This window comes from Saccopteryx leptura, chromosome 13, assembly GCF_036850995.1.
Source record: "Saccopteryx leptura isolate mSacLep1 chromosome 13, mSacLep1_pri_phased_curated, whole genome shotgun sequence".
NCBI classification, from domain to species: Eukaryota; Metazoa; Chordata; class Mammalia; order Chiroptera; family Emballonuridae; genus Saccopteryx; species Saccopteryx leptura.
In genome coordinates this window covers 29,827,607-29,848,259 of record NC_089515.1, presented here as the reverse complement: position 1 = coordinate 29,848,259, position 20,653 = coordinate 29,827,607, and the positions used below count along the sequence as shown (strand labels likewise).

General features: G+C 43.6%; 1 protein-coding gene across 1 annotated transcript in view; it reads left to right on the top strand.

The window, feature by feature from the left end:
- The first annotated feature begins 5,922 nt into the window (after nt 1–5,922).
- The window catches only part of PI4K2A (phosphatidylinositol 4-kinase type 2 alpha), a 36,644-nt gene continuing 21,913 nt past the window's right edge, over nt 5,923–20,653 (top strand). Inside the window, exons 1-2 of the mRNA XM_066355251.1 lie at nt 5,923–6,448; nt 16,608–16,808. Of these exons, the coding sequence (XP_066211348.1) occupies nt 6,014–6,448; nt 16,608–16,808 (636 nt within the window). The 5' untranslated portion in view covers nt 5,923–6,013. The remainder of the gene's footprint in view (nt 6,449–16,607; nt 16,809–20,653) is intronic.

Sequence of the window (20,653 nt, the reverse complement as noted above, 5' to 3'; positions counted from 1 at the left end):
TCAGGTCTCGTCTACCCGGAGGCAGCCTAGCCGAAATGTCAACCCCAAACCAAACAAAATCTGCGTCTGACGCAGCAGGGGCCACCAAATCAAGCGGCTCCGATCTCCATAGTTGTAATGGCCCCAACGCGGAGTTTAAGGACACACCCTAAACACGGCTTTTGAAGTGCATCTCTGTAAATTGTAAGGCGCTGGAGCGGACATCTGTCGTTTAATTAGTGTCAACACTCTGCAAGTACTGTGATATCAAGACACTTTTTCATTCATTGTGGGCTTTGTGTTTTCGTAGTCATTACCCAGATCCTTTGTGTTTAAAATGTGTCAAGATTGAGCAAATTCTCCCAAATACCACGCACAGCAATCCCTTTATCCAAATGTTTATTTACTGAACAATGGGAATGCAGCACGATGCTAGGGTTCTGCCAGGCTAGAAAAGACATGATCACTGCTTTCATGGGACTTACTGCCTAAAAGGGAAAAAGAAAAGATTCATGCACGTGGGAAAATCCAAGACTATATTTAAGTATTAAGAGAAGGCAAATGCATGAAGACAATAAATTGTCTCTCTGATTTGGGATTTTTCCTTATCTGTAGGCTAGAAAATTATAATAATGATGATGATAAAGGTTTCCCAGGACTTGTTTGAGAATACAATGTCAAATACTCAGTACAACAAATAAATCCTTCTCTCTCTCTCTCTCTCTCTCTCTCTTTCTCTCTCTCCTTTCCTCTCTCTCTCTCTCTCTAAAGTCAATCAATTAGAGGAAGGAAGGAAGGAAAGGCAGGAAGGAAAAAGAAAAAAGAAAGGAAAAGAAAAAAAGGAGTAAAGAAAGGCTCTGGCTCTGGGAAAAAAAATATGAAAGACTTGGATTCTGTGTTTAAATCTGATCTCTGCCACCAACTGTGTGTGGCTTCAAGCACTCTAGCCTGTAAAATGAGATTGGACTAGCAGAAATATAAAATTCAATCCAGCTCTAACACTCAATGTTAAACATGCTAAATTGTGTGGTAATGATTATAGATATAATTAAAGTAGTGGAGAGAATGGAGTGTCAAGAAAGTAGATCTTATTAGATTGGGGAATATATGTTAGAAAACAAAGATATAAGGTTAAATATACTGCTCACAAAAATTAGGAGATATTTCAAAATGAATTTGAAGCTATAAAATACCCCCTAATTTTTTGTGAGCAGTATAGCTATAAAAGAGAAGATATGGTTGGCAAAGTATAGTTTCTTGAATAGGCAAATTTATTTTATTTATTTATTTTTTTGTGACAGAGAAAGAGACAGAGACAGAGAGAGGGACAGATAGGGACAGACAGACAGAAAGGGAGAGAGATGAGAAACATCAATTCTTTGTTGCGGCACTTTTTAGTTGTTCATTGATTGCTTTCTCACATGTGCCTTGACTGAGGGGCTACAGCAGAGAGAGTGACTTCTTGCTCAAGCCAGCGACCTTGGGCTCAAGCTAGTGAGCCTTGCTCAAACCAGATGAGCCTGCACTCAAGCTGGAGACCTTGGGGTTTCAAACCTGGGTTCTTGGCTGGGTCCTCCGCGTCCCAGTCTGACGCTCTATCCATTGCGCCACCACCTGATCAGGCTTGACTAGGCAAATTTAGAGACACGGTGGAATAGATGTTACCAGGAGCTAGAAAAAGGAGTTATTGGTTAATGAGTACAGAGTTTTTGATGAAATGATGAAAAAGTTTTGTGTAGAGATAGTAGTGATAGTTACACAGCACTGTAAATGTATTTAACGTCACTTAATTGGACACTTGTGAATGATTAAAATGGTAAATATTATGTATATTTTACCACAATAAAAAAAAATGCAGTTTCACCAACCGGTGGTGGTGCACTAGATAGTGCGTCGACTCAGGATGCTGAGGTCCCAGGTTCCAAATCCCACGGTCACTGGCTTGAGCATGGGCTCACTTGGCTTGAGTATTGGCTCACCAGCTTGAGTGCGCAGCGTCGCTGGCTTGAATGTGCAGGATCACCAACATAATTCCATGGTCACTGGCTTGAGCCCAAGGTTGCTGGCTTAACCAAGGGATCATTGGTTCGGTTGGAGACCCTGGTCAAGGCATGTATAAGAAGCAATCAATGAATAACTAAGTACCACAACTACAAGTTGATGCTTTTCATTTCTCTCCTCTAAAAAAAAAAGGCAGTTTTTGAATTGAACAGTGATACAATGAAACTGGCATTTTAATAAAATTAATCTGGCAGTGATATCCAGAGATGATCAGAGAGAAATTGGAAGCAGAAAAATAAACTCAGAAGCCAGTGTAATAATGTAGCAAAGATGTTCTGAAATGTGGCATCAGTGAAGATGGAAAGAAAGAGGGGAAATATAAGAAACATTTCATAGAGGTATTTAATAAAAAGTAGCAATATAGTGTTAACAGCATGGAGCTAGCCAGCCTGGATATGGATCCAGCTTTGCCACTTACCAGCTTCATGATCATAGGCAAGTTACTTTACTCAGTTTCCAACATCATAGGGGCTATAATGCTGGTTACATGACTTGATCCATTAGCATTTGGTAAGTGCTAGCTCTTATAAATAAAGGGAAGAGGCACCTCTTTCATTGGTGGTCAGTGAGAGGAGCATAGTTCCCATTGAAATACTGGTCAGTTTGTTGATTTAAATTTACTTGTTCTTTATTTTAAATATTGTATTTGTTCCCGTTTTTATTACTTTAAAATAAGATATGTGCAGTGTGCATAGGGATTTGTTCATAGTTTTTTTTATAGTCTGGCCCTCCAACGGTCTGAGGGACAGTGAACTGGCCCCCTGTGTAAAAAGTTTGGGGACCCCTGTTCTAGGAGGTAGATACAGAAACAAATTCTGAGGGTTTTCCATACAGAAAACAGAATTCAAGGGAGAACTCTAAATCTTGCAGCTTTTCTTGACCATCACTTGAAGCTGAGGAGCTAAATAAGATAAATAATACAGGAGATCATTTCTGAGTCTATGGTCCTGAGGACACAAAAGGTAAGTATTATTTAATTATTTGATGTTTGGGTAAGAAAGGGAAACACATGTCTTGTAACTGAAAAGGGTAACTAAAGCATCTGTGTGGGCTGTTGCTAGAATGGTTTATTTGGCAAAATAAAAGTTTAAGATATCCTCATACATGTAATTAAACAATTCAGTACTTCTAGTTAGCTGTGGCAATAATTTGATTCAAGAAAATATTGTCACCTGACCTGTGGTGGCGCAGAGGATAAAGCATCGACCTGGAAATGCTGAGGTCGCCGGTTCGAAACCCTGGGCTTGCCTGGTCAAGGCACATATGGGAGTTGGTGCTTCCAGCTCCTCCCCCCTTTCCCCCTTCTCTCTCTCTCTGTCTCTCTCTCCTCTCTGTCTGTCCTCTCTAAAATGAATAAATAAAATTAAAAAAAAATTTTAAATAAAAAAAAGAATATATTGTCAAATTAACTTATAAAGAGTCTGGGGACTTTGGCTAGAAATAAATGATAAAGATTTATTCAAAGGACTTAGGGATTGCAAACTATGCAAAACCCAGAAGTGTTTCCAAGGAGAAAGAAAAGTTGAGCGTTCTTATAGTGAAAAGTGCATTCTTCAGAATAATCAGTTCTACATTCTTAGCCCTAGGATTGGTCCAGGGAAGTTATTAGTCAGATGTCAGGAGATCTGGACAATGGATGCCAGGTGGTCTGGAAGGTGGGTGCCAGGATTTGTGGTCACTTCCATGGCCTGATAGCTGTCAGGTCTATGTCATGTAGTCTGGATATGTGAGTCCTCCAGACATTGTATGGAGATCTGGTGTATGTCCAAGCACTAACACACAATGAATTGAAGTATATCCAGGCATTGACACAGGACTGGAAAGTTCAAAAGTTTAAGTTTCTAGACTAGTTAAGACAAGAATACAATCTTCTTTCCTTATGCCTCAACCGACTTGATTTTAGTAATTTAGCAGTTTGACCATAGTGACTCCATTTAATTTCTCCATTCTATTCTTCAGAATGATTTTGAAATATTGGTTACTATGTAGCTGGTAACTTTTTGTGAAAACCTACACCCCTTGCTGCTGGTTACTTTAAGCACAAAAACCAAAACAACATCAATAATAACCTCAGCAGTGATAAAAATCCACCATTTGTTGACTGCTTTTTATGTACTAAGTAAGCACTATGCAAAGTTCTTTACATACTTATTGTGATTCTTTTTTGGGTTGTTTTTTTTTTTGACAGAGACAGAGAGAGAGTCAGAGAGAGGGACAGATGGAGACAGACAGACAGGAAGGGAGATGAGAAGCATCAGTTCTTTGTTGCAGCTCTTTAGTTGTTCAGTGATTGCTTTCTCATATGTGCCTTGATGGGGTGGGGGAAGGCTACAGCAGAGCAAGTGACTCCTTGCTCAAGCCAGCAACCTTGGGCTCAAGCCAGAGACCATGGGGTCATGTCTATGATACTACACTCAAGCCGGCAACCCTTTGCTCAAGCTGGCGAGCCTGTGCTCAAGCCTGATGAACCCATGCTCAAACCGGCGACCTTGGGGTTTCAAACTTGGGTCCTCCGTGTCCCAGTTTGACGCTCTATCCCAGGGGTTGGGAACCTATGGCTTGCGAACCAGAAGTGGCTCTTTTGATGGCTGCACCTGACTCACAGACAAATCTTTAATTAAAAAAAATGTTAAAAATATAAAACATTCTCATGCATTACAATCCATTCATTTCCTACTGCTCATGTTCATGGTTGCAGGTGGCTGGAGCCAATCACATCTGTCCTCCAGGACAACACCAAATTTTTATTGGATAATGCCTAACGTATACGGGTCGTTGTATGGCTCTCATGGAATTACATTTTAAAATATGTGGCGTTCATGGCTCTCTCAGCAAAAAAGGTTCCTGACCCCTGCTCTATCCACTGCACCACCGCCTCGTCAGGCTATTATGATTATTTAATCAATTGAAGAGATGATTATTCCCATTTTATAGGTGAGGAAAGTGAAGTTTAGAGAGTTAACTAATACAGAATAAGTGATAAGTATGAAACCAGGGTTTAAACTCAAAACTAAAATGTCTCTGATTGTCTCTTTCTTCCCTTCTCCCCTCCCCCTTGATTTAATTACATTCTTCCTTTAAGACTTAGCTCATAGTACATGCACCACCCGGCCTTTGCTGACTCTCAGCCTACTCTCAAGTCACTGAACTTCTATTATAATTTTCAGCCCTGATTGCTGGCTCTTTTTTTCCTACTGCCTCAGAGAGCTATATGTCTTCAACTTGAGGGCAGAAACTATACCATTCTTCACTTGACCACTAATAAAAATGTACTGAGCATCTACTGTGACTAGGCACTGAGGTTTTACAGTGATTTAAATAAAACGGTCATGGACTCTTACCTCGAAATTTTTTAGTCTAATGGGACATTTTCCCTCAATTAACAAATATTGAATTTTATGCCAAGAACTGTGTAAGCTGCATGAGAGCTGCGATTTTGAAAAACTTTTTTATTTAGGTAGAGCAGGTATTTTTGTTTCTTTGCTTCACTGCTGTTTCTCCACCTAGAACACTGTAGGATCCTAATATATATTTAGTGACTGAGTGTATGATTGAATAAATGCAGATACAAAGATTAGATTTCTCTGTCTCACAGTGGGCACTCAATAATTAGTGACTGATTAAGTAGGCTACTTTATTGAAATCTTCCAGAGGTGGGTCAGCAATTGAAGGCTAAGAGCTGAGGGCGTGTCTGACCCGAGCTTCGCTCCTGGAGCATGCGCTGTCCTCACAGAAGGTGACGAGCAAGAAAATGCGGAGGTCGCGATTGCGTAGGCGCTGATTCTGATTGGCTACTGTTAGCCCGCGAGGGGTCGTGCCTACGCGTCGCCAAGTAAACAGGAAGATGGGGGCGGGGCCAAAGAGGCCTCACGACCTGGTTGGCCAGGCGGGCGTTAGGGGTGTTACGGATTGGTCCCGGCCGGGAGTTCGGCTGTGTGGAACGCGCCGGTCTCGGGAACCGGCGGCCTAAGGGATGGACGAGACTAGCCCACTAGTGTCCCCGGAGCGGGCCCAGCCTCCAGACTACACCTTTCCGTCCGGGTCAGGCGCTCACTTTCCGCAGGTGCCGGGGGGCGCGGTCCGAGTGGCGGCTGCGGCCGGCCCGGCCCCCTCTCCGCCGGGCTCGCCAGGCCACGACCGGGAGCGGCAGCCACTGCTGGATCGGGCCCGGGGTTCGGCGGCCCAGGGGCAGACCCAAACCGTGGCAGCTCAGGCCCAAGCGCTGGCCGCCCAGGCCGCGGCAGCTGCTCACGCCGCCCAGGCCCACCATGAACGGAACGAGTTTCCAGAGGACCCGGAGTTCGAGGCTGTGGTGCGACAGGCGGAGTTGGCCATCGAGCGCGGCATCTTCCCCGAGCGCATCTACCAAGGCTCCAGCGGAAGCTACTTCGTCAAGGACCCTTTGGGGGTGAGAGCCGGGTGGGAACCGCGGCCACCGGCTGCGGGGAGGGTGGGCCTGTTCTGGGGAGTTTGGGACTTCGCCCGGCCAGAGGGAGAAGGGGGGCTGAAAGAAAGGCTGCAAAAAGAAAGACACCTGACAGTGCGAGCCCCCTGTTAGGATTTTGGAATGTCATGGACACTGGAGAAGGGGAAGCTCTGCGGAATGAAGAAATAAATCAGAACCTATTTAGTGGGGGAGGAGTGAGCGAAAAATGAAAAGAGGAAATTGACCAGATACAGGCCAGGGGCCCAGCGGTATGGTGGGGCAATCTACTTCTGGACTGAGGCGCGTGGGGAGATGCTGCTTTCTAGTAGGTTCCCTGGCTTTAAACTACAGAGACTGCTATTCGACCATTAACCTCCAGATGTACAGAGTTTTGCTTTGGGCCCGTTTTTCTCTCTTTTTGGACCAAACCAGTGTTGTCGCTGTTAATTGAAGAGGACGTGTAACCCATCAGACGTTCTCGAGGTTTCAGATTCAGCCTTCTTGTGCTGTGGAGATAGATGTCTTCTGCCAGCTTCCCCGGCCAGGCAGTGGTGATAGAGTGGGTGGAATCACCAGTTTTCATCTGTCTTGGTTATTGCTCACTTTTGGGAAATTGTTCAAATCCCTTTTCATGGTTCCTCAAGCTTAAGATGGAGTTTTAGAATCATGGGACTGTCAGCTGCCTTTTTTGCTTTCATTTCTCTCCCAGGACTATCATAATTAGCCATTCAGTTAAGGGAGAGTGTTTGCTGACCTGTATTTTGTCCCTTCCCTTTGTATAAAGGGGGATGGGATGGGGCATGGACTGACCAGGGCAGTTGAAAGGTGACCTTTGTTCTTTTTTTTTTTTTTTTAAACACGGGAGAAACAAATTTGATTTCCTCGTTATGGAAGCCTCATAAACAGCTGAGATCCAAAGGCAATTGAGGTTATGCCTCAATTCGCAGCTAAGGGATAGGAGTTGAGGTTAGAGGTGGAAGGCAGTACACAGGGAAGTTAAGAAGAGCAGGTAAATGTGTCAGATCTCTTTGGTAGAAGCTCTCTTTCTGGGTCAGGCCCCCTATCTAAGTTCTTTTAGGGAGTTAAGGGAGATGAGTCTGCTAGGTCTTGATTGCCTTCAGCTCAAAACAGTCTATATGCACAAGTGGCACATTTAGGGTAGTATGATCTGCTGTCCTATAGTCCTGCCTTTGAAACGTCCCCAAGAAGTCTAGCTAAAGGTTGAGTTGGGAGATTGTGCCATTTTATTGAACCAGTTCTTAGTCTTGAGAATACACCAGTTTACTTAAACAATTGTCTCATTTTAGGAGGCAGTGATGCAGGCGGGCTGTCAAAGTTAGCCCTATTATTACTCAGTTATTTAATAAGAGGCAGTTCTGTGGAAACAAAAGAAAAACAAAGTTTGATGATTGGAACAGATTATAATCCCAGTTTCTTAGTTCTGAAGGCAGCTAGCTGAGGCTGAGATTTCCAGATGTCCAGCTTGAAGCAGCTGGAGTGAGGGCAGGCAATGACAAACTGATAGATTTTTCTGGTTTGCAGTTTAAATGTCTTGAGATCTTTCAGGGTGACTTACCTTTATTCTTTTGAGAACTGCAGAGGTATCATTGAAATATCAGTGAGTCAAAAATATCAAGTCTTCTCTGCTAGAGTTTTCAGATGGGCCAGAATGGTTTATTGGAAAAATATGTTATAGTTCTTAGAATGATGGGTGTCAACGCTCCCTTAAATTTTCCCTGCATCTCTCCTGTGTGAACTCTTTTTTCTTTCTTTCTTTCTTTTTTTTAGTGAGGTATGTGTGTGTGTGTGCACGTGCGTGTGTGGTGGTGGAGACAGACTAGAAGGGAGAGAAATGAGAAGCATCAACTGGTAGTTGCAGCACTTTAGTTGTTCATTGATTGCTTCTCATATGCACCTTGCGGGTGGGGGTTTGGAGGCTCCAGCCGATCCAGTGACCCCTTGCTCTAGCCAGTGACATTGGACTTCAAGCCAGCTACCTTTGGGCACAAGCCAGCAACCATAGGATCATTTTGATGATCCCATGCTCAAGCTAGTAAGCCTGCACTCAAGTCAGATGATCCTATACTTAAGCCGGCAACCTTGGGGTTTAGAACCTGGATTCTTAGTATCCCAGGTCAATGCTTTATCCACTGTGCTACTACTAGTCAACTCTTTAAATGGGTAATATGCTATTTTGATAGGCGTGCTAAGTGGCCAGGATGGACTGTGACTTATAGCTCTTGGTTAGGTTCATCAGATGATCCAATTATTCTCCCAGATGTTATCGTCCCTAAATTGTCAACAAGAACCAGAGAGCGCCTGACCAGGCGGTGGCGCAGTGGGTGGGGCGTTGGACTGGGATGTGGAGGACCCAGGTTTGAGACCCCGAGGTTGCCAGCTTGTGCGCGGGCTCATCTGTTTTGAGCAAAAGCTCACCAGCTTGAGCCCAAGGTCTCTGGCTCAAGCAAGGGGTTGCTTGGTCTGCTGAAGGCCCGCGGTCAAGGCACGTATGAGAGGGCAATCAATGAACAACTAAGGTGTTGCAACGCACAATGAAAAACTAATGATTGATGCTTCTCATCTCTCTCCGTTCCTGTCTGTCTGTCCCTGTCTATCCCTCTCTCTGACTCTCTCTCTGTCAAAAAAAAAAAAAAAAAGAACCAGAGAGCAATTCTACCATCAACTGAATTAACATAGACTGGGTTGGGGAAAGCTTTGAGAGTAATAGGTCTTTCCAAGTTCCTCAAATAAGGGAGCAGTGAGTTAAATGGAAAGCTCAAAGGGGAACCATCACTTCTAGAAGAAAAGAAAGCTGAGTGTCCTGAGTGTTAGCAAGATGCTTTCATCTTTTTTTTGGTAAATCAGAATGACACTTAAGGTCTGAGTGGTTTTTATTTTAGCTTGTTGACTGATTATTTTTGCTAGGTACAGGAGCCAGAGGAAGGTTTTTGTTTTTCTTTCATGGATACTGTTACAGCTCTGTTGGAAGTGTGTCAGATCAGCCCAGAAGTGATCAGGTGCTCTAACAGGTGGGAGTAATATGATCTCTTAATTCTACCTGGGAGGTAAAGTACTACTACTTCAGTATATAGGCCACAGAGCATGACAAACTGTGGGTAGTTTCTTGGTGATTTGTAGGATTCTAGTTTCTGTAATTTCCTGGCCACTGTCCTTTCTTAGAGGGACTTTTGAGTCTGACCTGTGGTCGCACAGTGGATAAAGCCTCTACCTAGAATGCTGAGGTTGCCGGTTTGAAATCCCTGACTTTCCTGGTCAAGCACATACAAGAAGCAAGTACTATGGTTGATGCTTCTCACTCCCTCCCCCTTTCTCTCTCTCTCTCTCTCTCTCTCTCTCTCTCTCTCTCATAGACTGAATTCTCTCTCTTTCTCTTTTCCCTCTCTTTAAAAAATCAATAAATAGCCTGATCTGTGGTGGCGCAATGGATAAAGCATCGACCTGGAACCCTGAGGTCGCGGGTTCGAAACCCTGAGCTTGCCTGGTCAAGGCACATATGACAAGCAATCAATGAACCACTAAAGTGAAGCAACCATGAATTGATGCTTCTCGTTCCTCCCCCTTCTCTCTTTCCCCTCTCTCTGTAAAATCAATAAATAGAAGCTTTAAAAAAATCAATAAATAAAATCTTTAAAAAAGAGGGACTGTCGAAACATATATAATAACCTCACAAAACTTATTAATGTAACCATCATGTTCCCACTGTGGAAAATGTGGTTTAGAGCAGAGGACCACTTCCTAAATGCTGTGGTGTGTCATACTGGCCCACAGACTCATTGTACTTGGTCTTGTCATCTTTGGCCCTGCTCCAATTGTGTTTATTTTACTTAACAAATACTTAGATTGCACTTACTATATGCCAGGTAGTGTTTTAAATGCTTTACAAGTAATAGCTCACTCAATTCTCATAACACCCTCTGAGGTAGGTGCTATTATTATCGCCACAGATGACAGATACCAAGGCACACAGTATAAGTAATAGGCCCAGGGTTTCACAGCCAGTAAGTGGGAGGTGGGCTAGAGACCCAGGTGAACCGGCTCCAGAGTTCATACTCCTAAATACTATGCTCTGCTGCCTCAGAGTTAGTGTCCTCTGAATTTCTGCTTTCTCTTTTCAGCTACCATTTTGGTTAGGATTAAATCTGACTGTGTGAGCCCTGGCCAGGTAGGTCATTTGGTTGGAGCATTATCCCTATCCACCAAGGTTGTGGGTTTGATCTCTGGTCAGGATACATGCAAGATGTTTCTCCTCCTTCCTCTCTCTCTTCAAAGTCAATTTATATTTTTTTAAATGAGAGGAGGGGAGATAGACTCCTGCATGCACCCCCACTGGGATCCACCTGGCAACCCCCGGGTAGAACTGATGCTCAAATTAGCTGAGCTATTTTTAGTGCCTGAGGCTGACCTGTTCAGACCAACTGAGCCATCCTCAGCTCCCGGTTTGATGCTTGAACTAATTGAGTCACTGGCTGTGGGAGGGGAAGAAGGAGAGAAGGGGGAGAGGGAAGGCAGAGAAGCAGATGGCCGCTTCTCTTGTGTGCCCTGACTGGGAATCGAAACCGGGACATCCATACACTGGGCTGATGCTCTACCTGCTGAGCAAACTGGCCAGGATCAAATTAGTACATTTAAAAAAATGAATTTGTGTGACAGAAAATTTTAAATAATAATGATTTGAATAAAAGTACATTTAACTCTCATCTGACCAGCAGTGTCACAGTGGATAGAGCAGCAACCCAGAACTCTGAGGTCACTTGTTCAAAATCCTGAGGTCACTGGCTTAAGCATGGGCTTGCCACACGAGTATGCGTGGGATCATCAACATGATCCCAAGGTTGCCGGCTGAGCCCAAAGGTTGCTGGCTTGGAGCCTCCCAGTCAACATCAGTGCACAACTAAAGTGAAGTAGCTACAAGTTGATGCTTCTCACTTTTCTCCCTCCCTCTCTCCCTACCCTCTCTCTCCCTTCCTATCTTTCTTTAAAAAGTTTTTTTTTCTTTTTTATCTCTCTGTCTTAAAAAAAAAAAAAAAAGGTACATATAACTCTCATAAAAGAAGTCTATAGGCTACCCCACCCAGGGCTGGCATGGCATTTCACTGTATCAGGAATGCCGACTCCTTCCATCGGCTGACCAGCCATCCTTAGCAGGTGGCTTCCATTTCATGATCCAAGATGGCTACTCAGACTGCAGACATCTTACCTGCTTTTCAGCCAGTTGGAAGAAGAAAAGGGAAAGGGAGCGTATGCCCCCGCCCTTTAAGGCATTTCCTAGAAGTCGCCCCAGACCTTTCTCCGTATATCCCATTGTTCAGAACTTAACTGTGTTAGTGTCTGTGAACTATATCTTTATTTTGCCTAGCTAAAAGTCAGGGGTCTAAAAAAGAAGGGGGAACAGAGATTGGGGGAACATTAGTTTCTGTGACAGTTACATTTGGAAGCAGACAGTCCAAAAGTTATTTGAAGATTAAAGCCCTGACTCCGTTTCTCAATTTAGGAAGGTTTCTCCTTCAGGGTGAGCAAGTGGGGACCTGGAATAGCAAGATGGAAAATGCTAGATCAGAAGTCATAGTAGAGAGTACAGTACTCCTATTACCCTCCTCAGTTACACCCTTGCACTTGAGGGCTCATGTTCAATCACCTACAGAAGTATTTTTTGAGCATTTTCTGTTTTGTGAGGCTAGTAATACTAGATGTTCATATTGCTCAAAATCATACAAAAGTATGTTATAATACTGAATGTGCAACTGCTAGCTACCTGTGCCTTCCAAGAAATTGATGTCTTTTCATTTGGTTGAGAACCACACTGACAGCCAAATAAAGAATAAAGATCTCAAATAGAATCAATTTTTTTACTAAAATGTTATGAGGTAGTCAACTTTGGTTATCATATCTAAGTGTAGTTCTTGAGGTTTTCAGTAACATCTACCCTCTCTTATAGGCAGCTGTCCCAGGCCACAGTTGTAATGGATGAGGCAGGTGGGGTCGAAGGTAGTGGGTAAGAAGATAAATAAATACAAGCTAAAGCTCTTCATTATATTCTCTTTGGATCCCATCTTCTTTCAGGTTCTCCTATATCTGGAGTAACCCCGCCCTCTCTTTTGTAAGAGTCAGCATGTAAATAAGATTTCTCTGCCTAAGGAGCTGAGTCAGGGAGTACTTTTTTTTTTTTTAAAGACTTTATTCAATTTTCAGAAAGATAGAGAGACAGACAGACAGACACACAGAAGGGGGGAGGAAGCATCAACTCCCATATATGCCTTGACCAGGCAATCCTAGGGTTTTGAACCAGTGACCTCAGTGTTCCAGAGCGATGCTTTATCCACTGCGCCACCACAGGTCAGGCAGAGTACTGTTTTTTTCATCCTTTAATACAAAATACAGTGGTTTTCTCTCTCTCTTTTTTTTTTTTTTAGGTGAGAGGAGGGGAGATAGCGAGGTAGACTCCTGCATGCACCCCGACTGGGATCCACCCAGCAACCCTGTCAGGGGTTGATGTTCGAGTACTGTACCAAGTTATTTTTAGCACCTGAGACTGACTTGCTTGAACCAACTGAACTATCCTCAGCACCTGGGGCCACACTGGAACCAATCAAGCCACTGGTTGCGGGAGCAGAAGAGGGAGAGAAGGGGTAGAGGGAGAAGGAGAGAAGCAGATGGTCGATTCTCCTGTGTGCCCTGACTGGAAATCAAACCCAGAACATCTATACCAGGGCCGACGCTCTATCCACTGAGCCACTGACCTTGGCTACAGCAGTTCTCAGAGTGTGGCCCAGGGACCCTGGGAGTCCCTATTGGGGTCCACAGGTCCAAACATTTTTTTTTTCAGTGAAAGGAGGGGAGGCAGAGAGACAGATTCCTGCATGCACCCCGACCACGACCCACACAGCAAGCCCACTAGGGGGAGATGCTCTGCCCATCTGGGGTATTACTCTGTTGCTTAACAATGCAGCTCTTCATTGAACCATCCTCAGAGCCTGTGGCCAACTTGCTCCAATCGAGCTATGGCTGCAGGAGGGGGGGAGAGAAAGAGAGAGAGGGGTGAGAGGGGTAGGGGTAGAGAAGCAGATAGGCACCTCTCCTCTGTGCCGAGAGAGAGAGAGAGAGAGAGAGAGAGAGAGAGAGAGAGAGAAGTGAGAGGGGAGGGGTGGAGAAGCAGATGGCACCTCTCCTGTGTGCCCTAACCAGAAACTGAACCAGGACCTTTAAACACCGGGCGATGCTCTACCACTGAGCCAGTTGGCCAAGGCAGGTTAAAACTTTTTTTTTTTAAATTTAATTAATTTATTTTTTACAAAGACAGTGAGTCAGAGAGGGATAGACAGGGACAGACAGACAGGAACAGAGAGAGATGAGAAGCATCAATCATTAGTTTTTAGTTGCGCGTTGCAACACCTTAGTTGTTCATTGATTGCTTTCTCATATGTGCCTTGACTGAGGGCCTTCAGCAGGCCGAGTAACCCCTTGCTGGAGCCAGCGACCTTGGTTTCAAGAGTTTCATAAGAGTTCTAAGACTACTTTGCCTTTTTTTGTTGTTAATTTCCTTATTCGTTTACAGTGGAGATTTCCAGAGGTTACATGATATATGGTATTGAAACACACTTAATATTAAGGAAGATGTGAGAATCCAGTTGTCCTTTATAAGCCAGACTTTAGATCTGCAAAAATATAGAACAAAGCCAATCTTATCAGTAAAAATTGTTTTGAAAATAGTTATTTTTTATAAAACATGTCACTTATGTTAACATGTAGTGGGGTTCTTTTTATTGAATGAATTCATAAGTAGTTTTAACATTTCAATTTTAATTTCTACTAGAGGAAATATAGAGTTTACCCATATAAACAAAAGCTTTTAGGGTTCCTTAATAAGTTTTAAGAGTGTGAAGGAATCTTGAGACCAAAATGTTTGGTCATGTTTACCAAACTTAAAAATTATTAAAAGTTATTTCTGTATATTTTAGTGCATAAAATGAGTGATGTGCTTGAGCTGTCTTAGATTTTAGGTTCCAGAGGGAAAAGCCCCTTTAGCATAGCACAGTACCCTCTTCCTTGTGGTTGGTGGATAGATGCAGGAAACCCTTTGAGTTCCCGGCTCCACTAATTGGTTGTGGGTCCTGAATGTACTTCTGTTCCTCCATCCTTCCCATCCTACCATTGCCTCATTTTTCCAGTCTAGACATTATTTTTAGGGAAGCCCCTGCTGTACTGAGATAACCACAATTACTAATGCTGTTAGAATTGACGGAATGCTTTCTGATTCTCCTTACGGTGGAAGGAAACTGAGAAGTTTGAAAGGTTAGTCTATAAATGATGTTTGGCTGCACTCTTGGCCTTCAAGTTCTGCTTTCTTTAAGGGGAAGTATTTAAGCTGAGCCCTGGCATTTTTCAGCCTTGCTAGTAGCAGGAATGTCTTGTTTTCCCTTTTGGGGACCAGCTTGCTGAACGCCACATTGTGCCTCAGTTGAACTGACTGTTAGGTTCTGGGATATGCCTCACTGTTGTCCTGTGGTTCACTGCCCAGATTCCAGAGAGCTACAGTGGACTCATCAGTCATCATCCGAGTGTCAAGCTGCTGTGTAATTCAGAGCCCAGGGTCCCAGGGAAGCAAAGATAGAAAGATTCTTGCTAGCCACTTTGAATAAGAAAGTAATTCCAACTTATGATATGACTTATATGCATTTGACTTTTTCCAGTGGATAAGTTTGTTTATCTTTAAGAATAAATTGATTCTTTTGGAGGGGGGAAGAGAGTTCTACATTTTTCTAGCCCTCTCAAATCCTTACAAGGGAGGAACTGGTCTCACAATTGACCAAATACTGTTGAAGACATGTGCCTAGCCAACTCGTAATGCGGGCAGATGGGTGTATGTTTTCTGCTGTGACCTGCCATTCAGGAAGTGACACCCACAGGAAAATGTCTTATGACCCAGACTAGTTTGAGTTCGCTGTGGGATTAGGAGAGAGGGAGAGTCATATGATATAAAGATGAATTACTTGGATAGCATATTTACTTCTGTTCCTTTGAAATGACCAGTTTGACTGTAGGGAATAAGAAAAATGGAAAACAGCCTCAGAAAGCTGACTGGCCTGGGAAGAAACCTTTGGGAGGGAGGACCACAGTTTCTAGGTTGCAGTAGCATCACATATTTCCAAGGACCTTTGAGGATTAAGTTACTGTCTTCTAGAGAAGATGGGTTTAATCTTTGTGGCCTCTCATGTCCTGGTCTCTTGCCTATCTGAATGACTTAAGAGAACCCCATTCTAATCAGATAACAGATTCTTTTATCTGCTGTGATTTTTCTTTTCTGTTGCTTCCTTATTTTGTCATTCCTGATTTTTTTTTATTTTTACAGAGACAGAGAGAGAGTCAGAGAGAAGGACAGATAGGGACAGACAGACAGGAACGGAGAGAGATGAGAAGCATCAATCATCAGTTTTTCGTTTTGAACGTTGTTCATTGATTGCTTTCTCATATGTGCCTTGACTGTGGGCCTTCAGCAGACTGAGTAACCCCTTGCTCGAGCCAGCGACCTTGGGTCCAAGCTGGTGAGCTTTGCTCAAATCAGATGAGCCCACGCTCAAACTGGCGACCTCGGGGTCTCGAAACTGGGTCCTCCACATCCTAGTCCGACACTCTATCCACTGCGCCACCGCCTGGTCAGGCCTGATCTTTTTATTGTACGGTATTAACACCTGGGGGTGGGAGAGTAAGGCTGATAGAGGAAATCAACCACCTAGGAAGGAATTTTCTTAACCTCATTCCATAATACTTTACTACTTTCCTTTTAGTTGATAATACTGTGAGTCTTTACATAATTGATGCAAAGCAATAGTGTATATGCATATATCTTGGAAGTTGGGGTTTGATGGTGTTAAAATGTTTTGTATCACATATATCAGACTTGGCACCTTTGGCCACAGCCCTTTCTGTCAGTGGGTGGGTCTCTTAGCTGCATAGATGACCTGGTGTCTTCCCCTTGTAAGTTGGGGAGAATCTAGTGTCTGACTGTAAGTAGAGGTTGTCTTCCCATGCCCTCTCGTTTCTTTCTACATCCTTGCTGACCTGGTATGTGAGCTACTTGAATCAATTTGTTTTTAACGTCCTTTGTTTTCTTTTGTCTGTGTAGAAGATCATTGCTGTCTTCAAACCCAAGAATGAAGAGCCATATGGGCACCTTAATCCTAAGTGGACCAAGTGGCTGCAGAAGCTGTGCTGTCCCTGCTGCTTTGGCCGTGATTGCCTTGTCCTCAACCAGGGCTATCTCTCAGAGGCGGGGGCCAGCCTGGTGGACCAGAAACTGGAACTCAACATTGTACCCCGCACAAAGGTCAGTGACCTGTCTCCAGGGGCTTTACTGCCTGGTCCAGTGAGGGCTCTTTATGCCCCGCGTTTAGGGTTCTCAGCCCTTTTTTGTGTGTGGTGGGTAAGTGCGGAGAGGTGGGTGTAGCCCATGATTTGATCATCTGCTGACAGCTGTCCTGAGAAGGGCATACATACAGTTTTTACATCAATTTCAGGAAGTTGCCGACATTCTGGTACACGTTTATGGGCTCCCTGCCTCTTGGTTATTTTTGTTGTTGTTGTTTTGTTTGTTTAAAATTTTTATTTTATTTGATTTTAGCAAGATAAGGAGATAGAATGAGAGGGACAGGAACATTAATCTGTTCCTGTATGTGCCCTGACTCGGTATCAAACCAGTGACCTCTGCACTTCAGTATGATGCTATAACCAACTGAGCCATCTGGCCAGGGCTGTATCCCATATAATCTCAAGCTGGTTAGAAACCTAGCTATTTTTGTGGTTCACTCTCAGATTTCCAAGCCATCCCAGGATCTAGATACAGTCTAGAATGGACTAGCTGATGTCAGCTAAGCACTTCTGTGGTCTGCTAAGAAGGACTAGAATGGGCCAAGGGCTAGAGTAAAGATCTGGCCTGAACCCCTACAGGGAACTGACATGGAATTCTCCTCACTCATCTCTATGCTATGGAATTCTGGTACTTGTCTAAACATAAAATTGGTGTCCCGGGAGGCAAATGCACCCTTAGAATGGATTTGTGTACACGTTATGTGGTATAGACTTAGATGAAGTTCTAAGGAATGGTCTGGATCGTACCCCTCTTACTCCCCCAAAATGCTTAAATACAGAATTAATTGCATACAATATAGGAAATTGACTGAGGCCAGGTTAAGAACCCCTGTACTACAGGGGTTCCATGAAACTTTCTAGGGATCATGAGGGGAAGGAATCAGCATATAAATATTAAAGGATATGTCATCAGCCATTGAGTCTGAAGCTGTCTGAGGTTTAGTAACTTAAGGTGGAACTCTTGGTATGATGCCCTAAGGCTTTAGAAGTGTCTTTGTAGCTCTGAGTCTTAATTATCTTGGAGAATCTGAGGAAAGCTATTGATTTTGTTCTCCCAAATTATTGTTCTCCATATGATTGCAGTAAGTGGTTCACAGACCAGTTGAAGTCCATCCATTGACCCTGTTGGAACCTTGCTTCTAAATTAAAAACCCCTACTTGAAGTTTTCTTCACAGGTTTAGTTAGGTGACTCGTGGGCAAAGAAAACTGATCAGGAGAAAGGAGCTTCCCTTCACTCTGTTTTCCAGGGTATTTTAGAAGAAAATGTGCTTGTTGTGGATGCTCCTTTGCCACCAAACTACAAACAATAAGCCAGTGAGTTTGTAAGTCTGTAGAAGTCAAGAACCGTTTCTTGAAATATCCTTCTCCCATTCTCAGCACCTAGCAAAGTCCTGTACTTTAGTAAACATTCTGTAAGGACCAGCTGAATCAGTGAATGAATACCAAACCATGAGAAGCAATACCAGAGATCCCCCAGCTTCAGGTCTGGGAGGGACTGATCACAGTTGTAGGTTTATAGCTCCTATTCAACATCTAATTCTCTGCCTGGCCTCGCACAGCTCATTCCTACCCTTCGTGCTTCAGTCCTCTTTGTGTGCATATAGTTAAACAGCACACTCTGACCGTCTTGTATAATAGTTAATGCTCCTGTGATCTCCTGCCTAACTGGAAATTCTTCTACTTGGCCGCTCTTACATTTAAACCCTCCTTGCTTGTCACCCTGTAATTTCCTTTCTTCATTAGGTAAGTAGCAGAGCGCCCTGGCCCTGTTCTTGCCTGTTCTTCAGGAGTGCAGTGCCTAAAACCAGGGTTTAAGTTTGAATTCTGGCTCTACAGCTTTTTAGTGGGTAACCTTTGGGCAAGGCACTTAAGAGCCCCCTCCCCCAACCACACTCAATTTACTCACTATTAAAATAGAGATATTAATAGTCCTTACTTTATAGTGTGGCTATTAAGATTACACAAAATAATCCATGTAAAACACATAGTTTAGTGCCTGGTACAATGTAAATGCTCCATACATCTTAGCCTGTGGTATTTTTATGGCTGTTCTAATCATTAATGTCAACCCCCCCACAATCTCTTTATTCCCCATCTCTGGTCTTCTTCTTTTCCTATTAGAGAACCTTAATGAGGCCTGGGAAACTTTTGAATCAAAAAGTCAGGAACAGCCTGACCTGTGGCGGTGCAGTGGATAAAGCGTCGACCTGGAATGCTGAGGTCACTGGTTCAAAACACTGTGCTTGCTTGGTCAAGGCACATATGGGAGTTGATACTTCCTGTTCCTCCCTCCCTTCTCTCTCTCTCCTCTCTCACTAAAAATGAATAAATAAAATCTAAAAAAAGAAAAAACTTAATTATGCCTGACTAGATGGTGGCGCAGTGAATAGAACTTCGGACGGGGATGCAGAGGACTCAGGTTCAAAACCTCCAGGTTGCCAGCTTGAGCTCGCGCTCACTGGCTTGAGTGCGGGGGTTGCTGGCTTGAGCGTGGGATCATAGACATGACCCCATGGTCACTGGCTTGAGCCCAGGGGTTCTGGCTTAAAGCCCAAGGTTGCTGGCTTGAGCATGGGGTCACTCACTCTGCTGTAGCCCCCTGGTCAAGGCACATATGAAAAAGCAATCAATGAACAACTAAGGAGCCACAATGAAGAATTACCTACCTGTCTCTCTACCTTCCTGTCTCTCTGTCCCTATTTGTCCCTCTCTCTGTCTCTGTCACACACACGTACAAAAAAAGTCAGGAACAACAAAAATGCTTGTCTTGTATAAGACAGATGAGACAGAACTTAGAACTTTGCAAGTTTAACATACAGCTGCTGGAGACTCGTAAGAGGAGGCCTTTCGCTCCCTGCCTCCTCACCCTGTGACAGGACTCTTTCCAGTTGATCAGAGCATCTGCCACTAATATTGGATTCATGTTGCAATGGAGCCTCAAATAGTTAAGGCTGTAATTCTCACTCAGTAGCAACTCTGCTCTCTTCCTGTAAGGGTTCAGGTTATGATAGATTCATTAGTCATAGGGGAAAATGGGGTTGTTACAAAGAGTCTGCACAAATAAATCTGATGTGGGAAAAGGTGGTTATGGCCTGAAAGAGCTGAGATTTCCCCATGGAAACTAGTAAGGTAGTCTTAGGAAAGCCTCCCCCCCACCTTTTTAAGAGAGAGGCAGGCAGGGAGAGACAGACAGTTCCAACAAACCAAGCTACTGGCCAGGGCTTAATTTTTTATTGATTGGTTGATTTTTAGAGAGACAGAGAAAGGGAGAGAGAGAGGAAAGAGAAGGGAAGCATTCATTTGTTGTTCCACTTGGTTGTGCATTCATTTGTTGCTTCCTATGTGTGCCCTGACCAGGGATCCAACCTGCATCCTTTCTGTTTCGGGATGATGCTCTAACCAACTGAGCTAACCAGCCAGGGCCAGGAAAGCCCGTATTCCTGTGCCTGAGTTTCCTGAGTCACAGGCAAAATGTCATCCTACAGTGTCTACACATACATTTAGGTGTTTCTTTAACACTGGATTTTACCCTTTTCTGTCTCTCTCATTCGTGGCAAAATAACTGGTTATTTCAAATGAATTTTTCAGGCTTAGGTAAAGAATTTTCTTACAAATTTGATTTCATGTATGTGAAAATCCACTTGTTGCTGTCTCTGAAAGAAGCTTGAGACTTATTTATTCATTCACTTAATAAACATTTTTGAGCATGTGCCAGGTGCTGTGTTAGGTATTGGGAATTCTCTTCCTCCCTAATTTATCATTAGTCCTAAGGGAGAAGTTAGCCTGACCAGGCAGTGGCGCAG